The sequence below is a fragment of the Pleurodeles waltl genome, chromosome 7 (assembly GCF_031143425.1).
Source record: "Pleurodeles waltl isolate 20211129_DDA chromosome 7, aPleWal1.hap1.20221129, whole genome shotgun sequence".
Taxonomy (NCBI): domain Eukaryota; kingdom Metazoa; phylum Chordata; class Amphibia; order Caudata; family Salamandridae; genus Pleurodeles; species Pleurodeles waltl.
In genome coordinates this window covers 183,984,800-183,999,631 of record NC_090446.1, presented here as the reverse complement: position 1 = coordinate 183,999,631, position 14,832 = coordinate 183,984,800, and the positions used below count along the sequence as shown (strand labels likewise).

General features: G+C 42.2%; 1 protein-coding gene across 2 annotated transcripts in view; it reads left to right on the top strand.

The window, feature by feature from the left end:
- Positions 1 to 13,617, top strand: part of CDH22 (cadherin 22) — a 1,297,615-nt gene extending 1,283,998 nt beyond the window's left edge. For both annotated transcript variants that reach the window (XM_069243533.1, XM_069243534.1), the window contains 2 exons: positions 3,196 to 3,447; positions 9,441 to 13,617. In XM_069243533.1, coding sequence (XP_069099634.1) covers positions 3,196 to 3,447; positions 9,441 to 9,982 — 794 coding nt within the window. In that variant the 3' untranslated portion in view covers positions 9,983 to 13,617. The remainder of the gene's footprint in view (positions 1 to 3,195; positions 3,448 to 9,440) is intronic.
- The last annotated feature ends 1,215 nt before the right edge of the window (positions 13,618 to 14,832 follow it).

Genomic DNA, 14,832 nt, shown 5'->3' with positions numbered 1-14,832 from the left:
AGGACTCACCCCTGTCTCCTGTTCAGGCTCAGGGTACAATGCCTGGGTTGATTGACCAGTGTCAGGATACCACCCCTGAACTGGTGGAAAGTGGAGCTGAAGTATGGTGCAAATCCCCTGGGGCTACTGCTCCACCACTCTGAGATGCCTCAGAGGTCATGGACACCTCAGGAGCTCATAGGGAACTCCCTGCCAGTCCTAAGGCTGGAGGAGAAGGTTACCCAATGGCCCCGCTTAGGGCCTCCACTTAGTAGTGGATGGCCTAGGGCCTGGGTCTTGACATTGACTGCTGTCAGTGGCTTCTGTTTGTTGCTGTTCTTGTGGACTGAGTTTTCCTGAGTTGGAGACAAAAGTCAGACCCAAGGAGTGGAATGGGCCACATCACTTTGTTGGCCAGGGTAGTACTGTCTGCCAACTGGGATGCATCTGTGAGAGAATTAAGGTTAGGAGCTTCACAGATGGGGTCCACAAATGAGGAGAAGGGTTCCCCATGGGTCAGTTCAGTGGCCCCAGAAAGAATAGACAGAGGAGCCCAACTGAGTTCAGAAAGGCATAGAACTGGCAAGTGCCCATGCACAAGTGGGAGATTGCCCATGTTCTATCGACTGAAGCAGATAAGTCCGTCAAAGTATTGATTAGTCTACCATGGCTTTAGGCTGCAAGGGGGATGTGTTGGAAAATGGTTGTCTCTGAAGGGTCACCCCAATTTTTTTGCCTTCCTCCTCCTCTTTTTCTAACCTAATTTTTGTGGCTCTAGGACTCTGGGCAAATTACCACTGCTAGCCAGTGCTAAAGTGCATGTGCTCTCTCTGTAAAACATAGCAACATTGGCTCATACCCAATTGGCATATTTAATGTATCTATAAGTCCCTTGTAAATTGGACTGGATGTGCTGAGGGCCTGTAAAGTAAATGCTACTAGTGGACCTGCAGCACTGATTGTGCCACCCACCTAAGTAACCCCCTAACCATGTCTCAGGTGTGCCATTGCTAGGCCTGTGTGTGCAGTTACATTGCCTCTTCGACTGGGCATTTAAAACTACTTGCCAAGCCTTAAACTCCCCTTTTTCTACATATAAGTCACATTAATTGACATTAACTTATGTGTTTTACATGTCCTGGTAGTGAAAAACTCACAAATTAATTTTCCACTACTATGAGTCTACTCTTCTCATAGGCCAGCATTAGAACTGCCCTTATATATTTTTAAGTGTTAGATTCTGATCTGAAAGGAGTAGCCTTGTCATGTTTAGTATGGCTGGAATAATAATAGAAAATCCTGCTTACTTATTTTAGAAATGCCACTTTTAGAAAGTGGGTATTTCTCTGCACTTACTGACATCTGTGTCTTACAGCCTGTCTCCAATCCACGTCTGGTATGTACTGGTAGACAGCTCTCCTTGTGAATTCCAACCAGACATCCATAAACATAGGACACTCAGTCACATCTGCATTCATCCGCATACTGAATGGGTCTCCCTGGGCAGGAAGGATGGAGGGGCACTCTCTTACCCTATCTTACACTTCAAAGGCCAGTGGCCTGCCCTCACATAAAGGACTGATAACCCCCCACATGGGTCCTGGCAGAGAGGACTGGGCTGAAAGGGGAACTAGCACACTTCAAAACCACTCTTTGAAGTTTCCCCCATTTCAAAGGCATTTTGGGGTATATATACTGGGTCTGTGACCCCCACCAAATCAGACACATCTGGATCTACTCCTGGACTCTGTCAGAGAGACTACCTGGTTGCCCAAAGGACTCATCTGGACTGCTTTGTTGAGAAGGACTGTTGCCCTACTGCCTGCTGGCCTCTGACTCTGCTGGAAGGACTCTAGGTTCACCACAAGTGCTCTCCAGGGGGTTGGATTGAGCTTTCCCACTGTTTTGAAGTCTCAGGGCTACAAAAACTTCACCCCAGGGAAGTGCTCTCCAGGGTGTTGGATTGAGCTTTCCCACTGTTCTGAAATCTCAGGGCCACAAAAACTTCACCCCAGGGAAGAAAATCCCAATGTGTTGATAAATCGATGCAATGTCTGCAGAAATTGATGCAGCCCCTGCCTCGTGGGTAAAGATTTGCTGCATCTCCTACTGGATTGATGCAGCACCTGCTCCTTCTTACCAGCATGTCAAGTATTTTTAATGTGTTGTTCCTGAGCATCAAAATATCCCCGCATCGCAGTCAAGAACTAAGGCTGCGCTTACGGAAATTGACGCATCGCCTTGCAGCGTGGAAAGAAACAACGCATCGTCTCTGCCATGCCAGAAAATCTGACACAGCACCTTATTTTTCCTCCTCTGTGGCCCCTGTGCATCGTTAGTTTTAACACACCCTAGGTACTATGTTACAAGGATATAACCACTGATTCTTAAGGATTGAGACTAATTTAAACCTTTAAAAAATGATATCTCAACTTGTGCATATTGGATTTTTGTCATTTTTATCTTATTTTGTTCAGATAAATCCTATCTATTTTTCGACACTGGTGTCGTACTGGTGGGGTACTTTTTGTGGTGTGTTCAATGTGTTACTGTATGAGTTATTGCATGATTACTTTACAGATTGCCTTCTAAGTTAAGCCTCCCTACTCTGTGCCAAGCTACCAGAGGGTGAGCACAGGATAATTTGGGTTGTGTTGTGTCTTACCCTGATTAGGATTGTGGTCCCTACTTGAACAAGGGTGTGTACCTCTGCCAACTAGAGACCCAATTTCTAGCAATATATATTCCAAGGTACATAGCATGTGGAGTTAATAATAGTAAATCTATATTTCTCAGTATTTACTTACCATCATGTTAGTAAGCGATCAATGATTGGCAGGCGAATATTTTTATCCGCAATATTCTGACATAAACCTTATGTAATTCTCTAATCCAGTCCCTTATATACCAATATTTTTTAAGCCTGATGGCAATATTTTTCCACCAGCTTTGAATGAGGTGTGCACCTGTATTTTGGCCACTTTGCTATAGATTTCCTCCAAAGGGTTTCTAGCTTTTCAGTTTGTAGGCCTCATTGGGCTTTTCGAATCCAAGATCCCAGCAGTGGCAAACCTGCTGTATTGACTTGAACTCTGCCACACTGTTATTATGGATTTGATTTGGCTGACACCCAGTGAAACTTAGGGCATTTCAAGTACCACAGTGCACTTTTAACATTGACTTACACATGGAACCTTGTTCATTCTGTTTCTCCAGATACCACGGCCTCCGTTCACACTCAAAGAGTGGCCTTCAACCGCAGGGAGCAGGACTTGTACATCCTCCCCATCTTGGTGAGAGACGGTGGGACACCAGCCCTCAGCAGCACAGGGACATTGACTATCCGAGTCTGTGAGTGTGACAGCACAGGTGCTATCCAGTCCTGCAACACTACAGCCTATGCCATGTCTGCGGCTCTCAGCCCTGGCGCACTCATCGCGCTCTTGGTCTGTGTTCTCATCCTCATCGGTAAGGACTCCGGGGCCTCGAAGAGAATCTCAGACAAAAGAAATGGGGAGCTTGGAACAGAGGAAGGGGACTCATGGCATTTAGAATGTGTGACAATTATTGTGTGATGCTGGAAAATGTTTTGGAATGGGAAGAGCATGTGTGAGTACCTTGGAATGGGATAGGGTCAGTCTGTTCTAAGATGCCCTCGGAGATTATGTTAAGATTTTGGTTTTTTTTTTATTTTGGAGTGTTGAGAATGTATCCTGTAGTCATAGAACCGATTTGTAGGGGTGAACAAGGTTGTGCATTGATTCCCGAATTGAGTGGCTTGCAGTATTTGGAAGAGGGGAATATGAAATTATCGAAGAGTATTGTGGAGCAGAGGGGCATGATTTATAGAATCTGGGACAGGAATTTTGTGAAGACAGGAAAAGATGCTGAGACGGTGTTCTTACGTAGCCAGCAGGATTTCCTAATTTTCTCCTTCTGACCTATTTTATATGGTTTTATTAATTCTGTTCAGCTTTATCAATTTAACGTCAGTTTATAGAGCTTTGCAATTTTTGTCCTTGATACTCACTCCATGCTGTCTTTTTTACACTGCTTGCTTTAGCTCCCCTGCTGTGCCTCAGTGCATTCTTTCTCCTTGTACTCTCCTACCTCCTTTCTCTGTAGTTGGTCTTTCAACCTTTTTCAGGTCCACTGTTACCACCTCTTTGGCCTTCCACGTGCTCTCCCTTGTCTTCCTGTCCTGTGCTGGTTCTCTCTCTCTCTCCTCCCACACTAGCTGCCACTTGTTCTCATTGGTTGGACTGTTATCACCTCTATGTGTATTCTCTTATTCTCTCCAAGAGCTCCTTGTTTCCTCTTGACCTGCTTATGTATCATTCTTTCCCACTGTGCTGGCTTCCTCTTTTGATGTTTCTCTATCTCTTTTCCTCTTCCATCACTCTTGCCTCTTCCCATGCATTTTCTCGCTCTTATTCTCTTACAGTGTTCTTATTTCCCTTTCCCATTTGTATTTTTCCAGTGTTTGTTAATCTTTCCATGTGTTCTCTCTTTCGTGTTCTCTTGCAGTGCTCTTGTTGCTCTTGCGGTGCTCTTACTGCCTCTTCCCATGTATTCTTGCTCTTGTTCTGTCCTAGTATCCTGCTTCCAATCCCCACGTGTTGTATCTCTTATTCCCTTCCAAAGCTATTGTTATTCTTCCTATATATTCTTTCTTTCTTCCAGTTGGCCAGTTTCCACTTCCCATATTTTCCCTCCTTATTCTCTTCCAGTGTTCTTGTTTATTCTTAGCACATGTCCTTTTCTTTTAATCTCTTCCAGCGCTCTTGTTTCCTCTGTTCATGTGTTCTGCATCTTACTCTCTTTGTAACTATTGTTCCTCTTTCCATATATTGTTTATGTTTTCCAGTACCCATATTTCCTCCAACAAGTCATTTCTCCCTTATTCTTCTCCAATGCTCATGCATCCTCCTCCCAGGTGTTATTTTTCCCTTATTTTCCCCCATTGCCCTTACTTTCTCAGCCCATGTGTTCTTTCCCTTCTACTGTTACCTCTTTATTTTATCTGTCTTAATCACTCTGCATTTTTACACCTTAGCTCCCTTCAGTTAATTCTCGGCCTCATCCTCCACCATTCTGTATTGCTATCTCTTGTTTAGCTTTCTTAATTCTCTTTTGCCTTATCTTGTATATAAATGTTGTTCATTATTACTACCTTGATCATTTTCTTTCTCTGTACCGTTTGTTTTCTTATTGTTTCTTTCCCCATTTGTTTCTGTTTCAGTTGTCATTTGTTTTAGTTGGTCTTTCTTAGCCTCTATCCATTCTTATTTCTTCTCCTCTGTTTCTTCGTCTATGTGAAGGCCATTTTTCTATCTCAGAAACCTTTATCAGTGTTATATCTCTTCTGTCACATCCTGCCACTTCCTTGCACTATCCTCTTTGATGACAAGGCTCTCTACTTCCTACTTCCTTGGCATTCTTCCCTTTTAATTCCTTTTTTCTCACATCTCTCTATTTCATTCAATCTTTATTTAAGCACTCGTCAAGTCATCCCCTTTCCTGTAATCACATCATCTTTCACCGAGTCTTTTTCCATCCCCTTCTCCAAATACTCTTTTTGCTTTAGTTGCAACCTACTCCATACCTTAATGCTCTTGTCCGATTCCTTCTCTTGTCTTTCACACTTTTGTATTTCAGCCTTCTTTGTCCAGCCCATGGCTGTCCCATACCTTCAAAGGCTGTTTAGTCTATACCATTTTAAAAAGGCTACAGGTTTTGCCTTCCTCTAGACTATTCCTTCATTCTTTCTTTTTCTATCCCATCACATATTTCTTGTTCAAGCTCTTATTCAAGTTTTCTTTCTCTGCTCCTTTCAGGTTTGTTTCTTCGTTCCGTTCTCTAGAACCTCTCTCATTCCTTTTTTATCTGGCATCTGCCTCTCTGTTTTCACTAGACCCATATTTACTTTACTTTTATGAAATCTCCACCTATTCTCTCTCTCTGTCTCATTCCAGCAGATGTAGCTTTCACAATCCAGTCTCCCCGTTTTGGTTATTTCTGTAGCTTAATTCTCTCTCCTACTTTCTCTTTTTCTCCCTCTCTTACTCTCTGCTCCTTTCCCCCACTCACTTTCTCTTTCTCCCCTTTTTTTCTTCCTCACTCATTCTCTTCCTGTCTTGCTCTTAGTCTTCCTCTCTTTCTCCCACTCTTTGTCTTTCTCTCTCTCTCAGTCTTTCCCCTCTCCTCCATTCTTTCCCTCTTTCTCTCTCTCGCTCATTCTTTTCCACCTAAAACTGTTTCCCTACCTTTCTTCTTCCTGTTTTCTTTTTTCTCGGTTGCTCTTACACTCCGTCTACCCCTTCTTTCTCTCACACACTCCCACTCTGTGAGCCTACACTCCCTCGGATCGGTAAATTAAAAAAAGGGTACCTGCTTAATTTTGCAGGAAAGCATGACTAGTGAAGCAAGCAAGCGCACACGTCATCATGCATGTGCTCACCTGCAAAATGGCGCAGCCGCTGTGGATGCGTCCTCACAACTTTTTTTTTTGCTTATTTCTTTTGGCCATTCTGCACAGCGTCTTCAAAAGGCACTAACAAAACCAATCGGTTCCGTTTTTTCGTCTCTTTCCCACATGCACTCCTTTATCATTCTTTCTTCCTCCACCACCTCCCCTCTTTTCCTTACACTTTCACCTCTCTCTCCTATTTTGTAATTGCTATCCTTTCCTCTCCCACCCTTTAACCTTTCACACTCTCCTACCACCCATTATCTCATTTTGTCATTGGTTTTATTTGCTTGTTTTCCTTACTTTGTGATCCTTTCCATTATTTCCCACCATTTCTTATGAGCTCGATTTTTTTCTTCTGTGTCTCCACTTCACCCTTTTTTTGCCGCAGTTTTTATATAGCGCAAACACAACGTGAAGGTATTGGAGCACTTTATGTGAGCACCAGTTACATTACACAAGGACCCATTCATTTTTCGGTAGGCAAAGAGGAGATTAAGTGATTTTCCCAAAATCATGTTGAACCAAGGCCGGGACTCGAACCTGGTTGTAGCGATGATCACAGTGAGTCACAAGACAGTAAAAAAGGTAAAAGACTGTTTGTGTCTTTTATTTCTCAGAGTAGATGAACCCACGACATGAAGCACCAGCTGACAGTAAGTCTCCCATCCCTTCCAGCACTTGACGACCAACTGCCTGTCATAAGATTCCATGGAATCTTATGACACATTTGGAACATGGTGACAACAAACTATTAAAGGCACAGCATAAAGAAACACATACTAAAACAGATACTACATACTACACTGGTCCCCCAGCTCCATAGTCGACAGCTCTGGCAGTGACGTCCCATCCAGAACCCCCTACCCCCTTTAATTTGGAGTCCACATCGTGAACTCTTATTTCCACTGTGGCACATCACTTCTGTTGCATTTTGGGAGTCACCTCAAACATGTCGCTTCCTAATTGCCCACAAATGTGGTGATCACAGCTCAGTGCACTGCAGGCTGGGCTTCAGAAAGCGGGGAGCATCTGTCTCCTGCTCCCAGCCTGAGCGCCATCTGCTCCCTCCAACCCCCAGTCTTCCCTCTGCCAAGCTGTTCCCCGAGTCCTAGTCGGCGATACAGTTGTACAGAGTGGGAGTTGCATCGTAGAAAAAAATGAACACACACAGCTAGGAGTAAAATCCACTATTTTAGACAGCCTGAATTTAGTCCTTCTAGATACTGATAAAACAATACTCACGCTTCCAGGAAATGTAACGGTGGCATTGCAGCAGACTTAAACATTGCCGCATAAATACAAGTTACGTTTACTGGGTTAATGCACGACATAAGTGTTTTGAGTGGCAGAGTGTATCGTCAACAAACAAAGCACAGTTTTTTTACAATTTCATTTTTTGTTTATTTAGTAGTATGTACCTAAAACTTCATGATATCACACAACCAGGTGTGCGCGGACACACACCCCTACACACACACACGCTCGCGCTCTTTCTCTTTCTAACAGTCTCTCTCTCTCTCTCTCACTCTCACTCTCTCTCCCTCCAGATTTGGGTTAACCGAAAGCAATGGTATAAATCCCATATATCATAGGAAACAGTGAAATATGGAAAATATGTCATGGTTTCCTGTGAAATATGGGTTTCAGCATCTTAATGACAGCCCGAAGCCACTCTGGAGACAGTTACCACTGTAAGAGCTACTAGGTTAAGCAGCATGGACGACCAAAGTGTATGGCGAACTTTTCTAAATAATACAACAAAATGGTAAATTATGCAGCACATTCGCTGATAGTATTATTGAAATCAATTTGAGCCTAATAATATTGTAGTGAATTCTGGAAATGATTTGGCAAACTTTGAAAATGTTGGTAAATCCATAATTATACTGTAATCACTGCAGCCACAGAATTACATAAATCCGCTCGCCCTCACCATTATCCATCGTTTTAACAAAATAATTTTATGAAAGGTAGGCAGTCCTAATTATTCGAATTCCAATCAATGCCCATTGTAAGCTTCACTTTCAAATAAAAGCTTTCTCACATTAATTATACTGAAATAAATGTAAAACCAACATATATGTAATACCATCACTGTTTATATCCTATAAACAACGAAGATAGACTGTTTTGATAACCCGTGACCAAGGTGGACTGGACGCGTTGGGAGTTTGTACACTGATAAAAACAGAACCAAATCTTCTTGCAAGTGCTGCTCCTGCACCAAATAACATTGTTTGAAAATCAGATTTAAATATGTATATATATATATATATATATATAGAGAGAGAGAGAGATACATATGCACATATATATATATATATATATAGAGAGAGAGAGAGATACATATGCACATATATATATATATATTTTTATTTATATATATATATATATATATATATATATATATATATATATATATATATATATATATATATATATATATATATATAGCGAGAGAGAGAGAGAGATTTTCTTGTCATGGCACTGAAAATAAATGAATACATGTGGCCCAATAACACATGCAGTTTAGAGAAATCATACTAATAAACATGCATTCATACATTTATTACTACAGTGCAAACGTCAAATTCAGGGTTATTCCCTCAGTCCAGGAATTGTGACAAATGACACGCGATCTGCTGCTTCATAGATTTCACATAGCAATTAATTTACGGAGAAGCATAACTCTCCTAATAGTCACAGTTTCTTTCAAGTGTGATTTTACCTTGCTACACAGATTTAACTACTTACATTCATAAAAAGTACTCCAGCATGAACCATGTATGCAGATGCACAAAGTATAAAAGCCTATTTATTTTTTTCCATCTTCCTTTTCTCTTTCTCTGCATTTTTCCTATTTTCTCCTCTGATCTGCTGGTCTGCTATGCACTTATGGCTGTCATTCTTCCTGTTGTGTGCAGTTATTCCTTCTTCTCATGATCTGTCCAGTATTAAATTATCCTGTTTGTCCTATATTTCTCTACAGTGCTGATCCTATTGATCCTGTCTCTTAAGCGTCACCACAAAGGCAACCTCAGCTTGGAGGATGATGAGGATATGAGGGACAACGTCATCAAGTACAATGACGAGGGTGGAGGAGAGCAGGACACGGAGGCCTATGATATGTCCGCCCTGCGGAGCCTCTATGACTTCAGCGAGATCAAAGGAAGTGATGGAGGGGGAGGGTCTGGTGTGGAAGGAGGCGGGAATGGAAGTGTTGCTACTGAACTCCACTCTCTGCCCCAATGGTTCCAGAATCCTGACCTTGACTTTTCCATGTTCAGGGAGTACATCAGCAAGAAGGTAGGTCAGGCTGATGAGGATCTCTCTGTACCGCCCTATGACTCTTTCCAAACCTACGCCTTTGAGGGCTCCACCTCACCTGCTGAATCTTTGAGCTCCATCAATACTTGCTCAACCAGCTCAGATCAGGACTTCTCATACCTCAGCTCATGGGGTCCTCGGTTCCGGCCACTGGCAATGCTGTACACTGGGCATAGGAGTCAGGAGGACACTGAAGATTCCTAGCCCACATAAAGTTACTCACTTTGCCCAAAGTGGACACAAACTCAAGAAGTGACAAAGAATTTCAGCTGAAATTGTCCCTTCACACTTTTGGAATTTTCAGGGTTTTCCTGGTCTTGATTTCAGTGCTGGGCTCAAGTCTGAAAAGACAATCTCAAAGACCACACCTTAAAGGATTGAAGCCCATAATGAGGAGATGATGGGGAAGTCGAATCATGAATAGCATAGACAGGAAAGGACATGTGGGCAGGTGGGCTGTCCTAGGAATGAAAACTGGATTCATAAATAGATAACACAATGTTCAAGAAGGAAAATGATGTCTGGTCAAAGCACTGTAGAGTAGGATGAGAAATAATGAACACACACCAACAAAGGACAAGGAAATAGTAGAGTGGTCATATGTCTGAGAATTGGGGGAAGGCCAAATATTATCAGTATCTAAACAACATAGACAAGGTGTAGAAGTGAAAAGAGCGCGGTGGAAGCTTATAAGTGGGGAGGAAACTGAGAAAAAGAGATAAGACTTAATGGGCAAAATAAAAGAAAAACTGTGGCACAAGAGCAGTTGGGAAGTAAGCCACAAAGCAAAAAGTGGAGTGTCAGGGAAAAGAGGAAGGAAAAGCTGGAGGTACGGCTAAGAAGAAGAGGAATAGCACAAAGGATACAATGTACAGAGACGCGAAGAGCAATAGAGGCTATTTAAGAGAAAATTCTTCCCAAGAGAAGTGATGTGAAGCAGGTAACGGGAGAGTAGTCAGAAGAGCTATATGTCCTTTATTCATTTGTCCTCCATTGCTGTACTTTCTCTGCCACTAAGATCTGCCATCTTGTATCAGATCAATATCATCCATGTAATAGGGGCATTATTTTACATTTTAACTTGTCAATATTTCCTGCTATCCCACCCAACTTCACTTGGACTTTCCTTGCTTTTTTTCTATGCCGATCAGGTGGTGGAAATGCCATGCAGATTCTGCCACCATTAAATGTGAGTTTTTTCTCCCCACAACTAAAAACATTTAAGTGAAAGCAACCTGTGATGTCATGTGGTGCTGCAGGGAGTGACTGATATAAAATTGTATTGGGTGCCCTATGAATTAGTTTTTGTATTTTGTTGCTGGGGTCCTGGCGATTGAAGACCTCAACCTAGCCACCTGCCTCACATTCATTACTTGTCTACTGCTAAGGCTTCTTCCAACTGCACTGTTGATGGTGACCGGAGAGCTCAGATTTTCAGTCAAAAACTTGGTGTGACCTTCTCTGGGACTTGTGCTTGGCCCAACACTTGGCTTTGTGAGGCTTTGGTGTTTGGAGCTGCAGATTGGTAAATACTGCCCCTGCCCCCGTTGTGTGATGTCCTATGTACAAACTCAGAGTGATTCAGTGTTGTTATCGCAGTCCTTCTTTGTAATGTGTCAGATGGAAAGAAAGTGATGCTGTGGAGCTCTAGCCAGCTTTTCCCCCAATAATAACTCCCCCACTATAATGAGATGCTGCAGCACTCCATCGTTTTTGCCCAAATTATCAGTGCCATCTTACCCTGCCGTCAACTTCTATTTCTGCAAAACAGATTTTTTTCAGGGATTTAGCACCACAAACCATCTTCATGGCTTCTTTACAACCAAATATCCTCTAGGCCTCTTTTGTAGGACATGCTTTTATAGGTAATGCATACTAACCCATTTTCATGTATGTATATTGCCATGGAAGGAGACAGAGATTGGTACCATCAGCCAGCCATCAATAGGGTACATTGCTGGAGAACTAAACAGTTGAGCTGAGGACCAGGAATTCTGCTATAGTGATGGCAAGTGGTCATTCACTGTAGTGCTCTCCACTGACTATCTGGGTCTCCTGCCATCAGAAATCTCACTGGAGCATTTCTGAGCTGAGCGCTGGGGGCTCTCCTTGAAACAACAGGAGGCATTTTAGCTTCAATACTCCTAACCAGTATATTGATGAGTTGTCTCTATTCCTCGATGGGTGTATAAGTAACACACTTGGAGCACTTACTATCATATGTGATTGAAGAAGGATATATGTATGATGAGAAAAGATCAAGCGCACAGTTTCTCTTACCTTTTTTAAGAGTTGAGACAATTAGACGAGCATACCAGATCTAACTGCTGAGACTCGTCTCTGACTGTGGTTAGGGTAAATAAAGACATCAGCCCTCAGCTGAGTGGCACCATGACTCCTTTGTGATGTGGGGCCTGATTTAGATTTCAGCGGACGAGTTACTTCATCACAACAGTGACAGAGAACCCCGTCCGCCAAAACCTAAATCAGGCCCTTAGGGAGGTGTAAATCACTAGATGTTATCTGAACTTATCAACAGGACTCGTTTGAGACTTAAGGTGTGGCTGAAGTAGCTCCAAGTATCCTATAACTATCCTTTTACTAAAATCAAGAGTTTCTTGGCTAATGCCAAACCTAAAATTAGTATTTGGAGACAACAGAGATTTGGAATGTGAAATGAGGGTCTCAGTCTAACTTTATTCCTAGATTGTTCAATGCTTAGATATGATGGGCACTCTCACTCAATGAGCATGCTGAATCTCACAGTTTTGTGTGTTTCTTTGTAAGGAAGAACTTAGACTTGTATGGGTTTAAGCTAAACAGGTCACCTTTGTCCATCAGTAACTGAACTGTAATGCCAGATGGAATGCTGATGCAGGATGTGGCACTCTCACTGTATGAGAAGGCCGAATCTCACAGTTTCATGTGTTTTTGTGTCAGGAAGACCTTGTACTTTCGTGGGTGTAGGCTAAACAGGTCACCTTTGTCCACCATTAGGTGAACTGTAATGCCAGATGGAAGGCTAAAGCCTTCAGGCTTTCAGTCACGCTTATGTTGAACATTAATGGGCTGTCATCGGTAAACATGAACACAGTAATCAAAATTCTCATGTAGCTGATGCAACAAGAAGGCCAGAGGAATGATGCATGATAGTGGGGAGAGGATGAAGTTCCATGCCACCCCCATGGGGCTGGTGTGATAATAGATATAAAGGGACCCAGCCGGAAGAATTGAAACATATCAAACAGAAAAAAGACAAAACCATTCCCACTGTTCTCCATCTCAACCAATCACTACAGAAAGATGCGATGATCAATGGTGTCAAAGGCGGTATCACATCCTTCTGACAGGTCAAGCAAAATTTATACCTGATACTGCCACCTTCCATAATTGTTTGCATCTTGTTCACTACAGAACAATAGCACCTTGTATTACAAGACGTGTGTGAAATCCGGCCTCTTGCAGGTGAAGAAGGTAGTTAGTTCTAACAAAATCCGCGTAACAGGATTTTTCTCAGAATTTGTCTGGAAAAGGCAGCAGGGAAACTGGGCCGATATTGAAAGGATCGTCAGCTTTTAAAGATAGTTTGAGAAGGGATCGAGCTGCAGCGGTTTCGAGGCAGGATGGTGAAAGGGTATGACCTGAGGTGCGGGTTTGGTATCAATCAGGGGACGGATTGTGTAACAAGTGGGTAGAAGACTGATGTTTGTCTCACACTGTCACTTTGTCCCTCAACCTAAGAGTGAACGTCGATTCATATCCTTTCGATATTTATTTATTTGTTAATTTATTTTTTGCAAGGCCTATCAAGTTTTAAACGGATTAAAATTTTTCCTGTCAACTCCTTGCCTCCGTCATTTATTGCCTTCTTTTCAGGGATAAGAAGAAACCTTAGCTGCGGACACCACGCTGCAGTGTTATTCCGTCATAGCACATGGTATTGGGTATGATAAGCCAACCTACTTGCTGAGGAAGAAGTTAAGCACTTTAATTTATGGCATGACTTAATAGAACAACACACACACAGCAGATCCAGACTGGCTTTTTATCTGTGCTAGAAATGATCATTTATCTTGTGTATGGCTTGAAGCGCCAAAGGGCATTGCAAATTATTTCTTGCATATCACTGTGCATCTTTTTAGTCTATCAATCATCTAACATTCATCAGTCTGAATATTATGCACATGTCTATTACATTTTGCCTGCCAGTTATCTATTATTTACGTATCTATCATGCTTCTTTGTGCTATCCTATATCTTTATCTATGATTTATATGTCCCAGCTACTATCTTCCGCCATTCTGTCAAAGCGCTGTCGCCCATATATTGTCCATCTGTCCCTTTTCTGTTCACTCTCTGGATCTGTTTTTCTAACCGCGAATCCATCTCACTGTCACTTGCGTTTTTCTGCCTATCCTTATCCCAGACAACCTCTTCTCAATACCAGGCGACCTCTTCTTATAACTGCACTTGCAACAAAGCAAGCCCTGGCAAAGCCAACAGACCTGCTTTGTATTATGGGAAGTGACCATGACTGTGGTGACTTTGGAGTAATTTACTAAAGTCTTGTCTGGGTGTGTTTCCATCAGAAAGCATTACGTTAATATTTTGCCATTAAAAAAGGCCTGTGGGTAGAGCACAAAATGGTGCGGTGCCATGTGGGCGCCCATGCAAGGCTTGATGCATAAATTTCGGCCTTGTGTGTCTCAGCTGTCCTATGAAGAAGTCCTATAAAAAATTGACGTCTTACAAAAGTGTAAAACGTGTGGGTAAAGAGCGCTTTGCTGAACATGCACACTAAGCTTTGTAACTATATTGAATTATAAGCGATGAACATAAAAGGCACACACAGCAAAATATTGCAGCCTAAGCACTTTTGATAAAGGGACAATATTTTCTTTGTATATTTAAGAATGCCTATTTGTATCCAAGTATATACCTTGTAAATAAAAAAAAGTTGCAAATACAACAGTGTGTTACTATGACATCTAAGTAAAACCAATGAATGCTTGAGGAGGATTCCTTTCTAAACTCTTCCATCCTCTATCCATCCT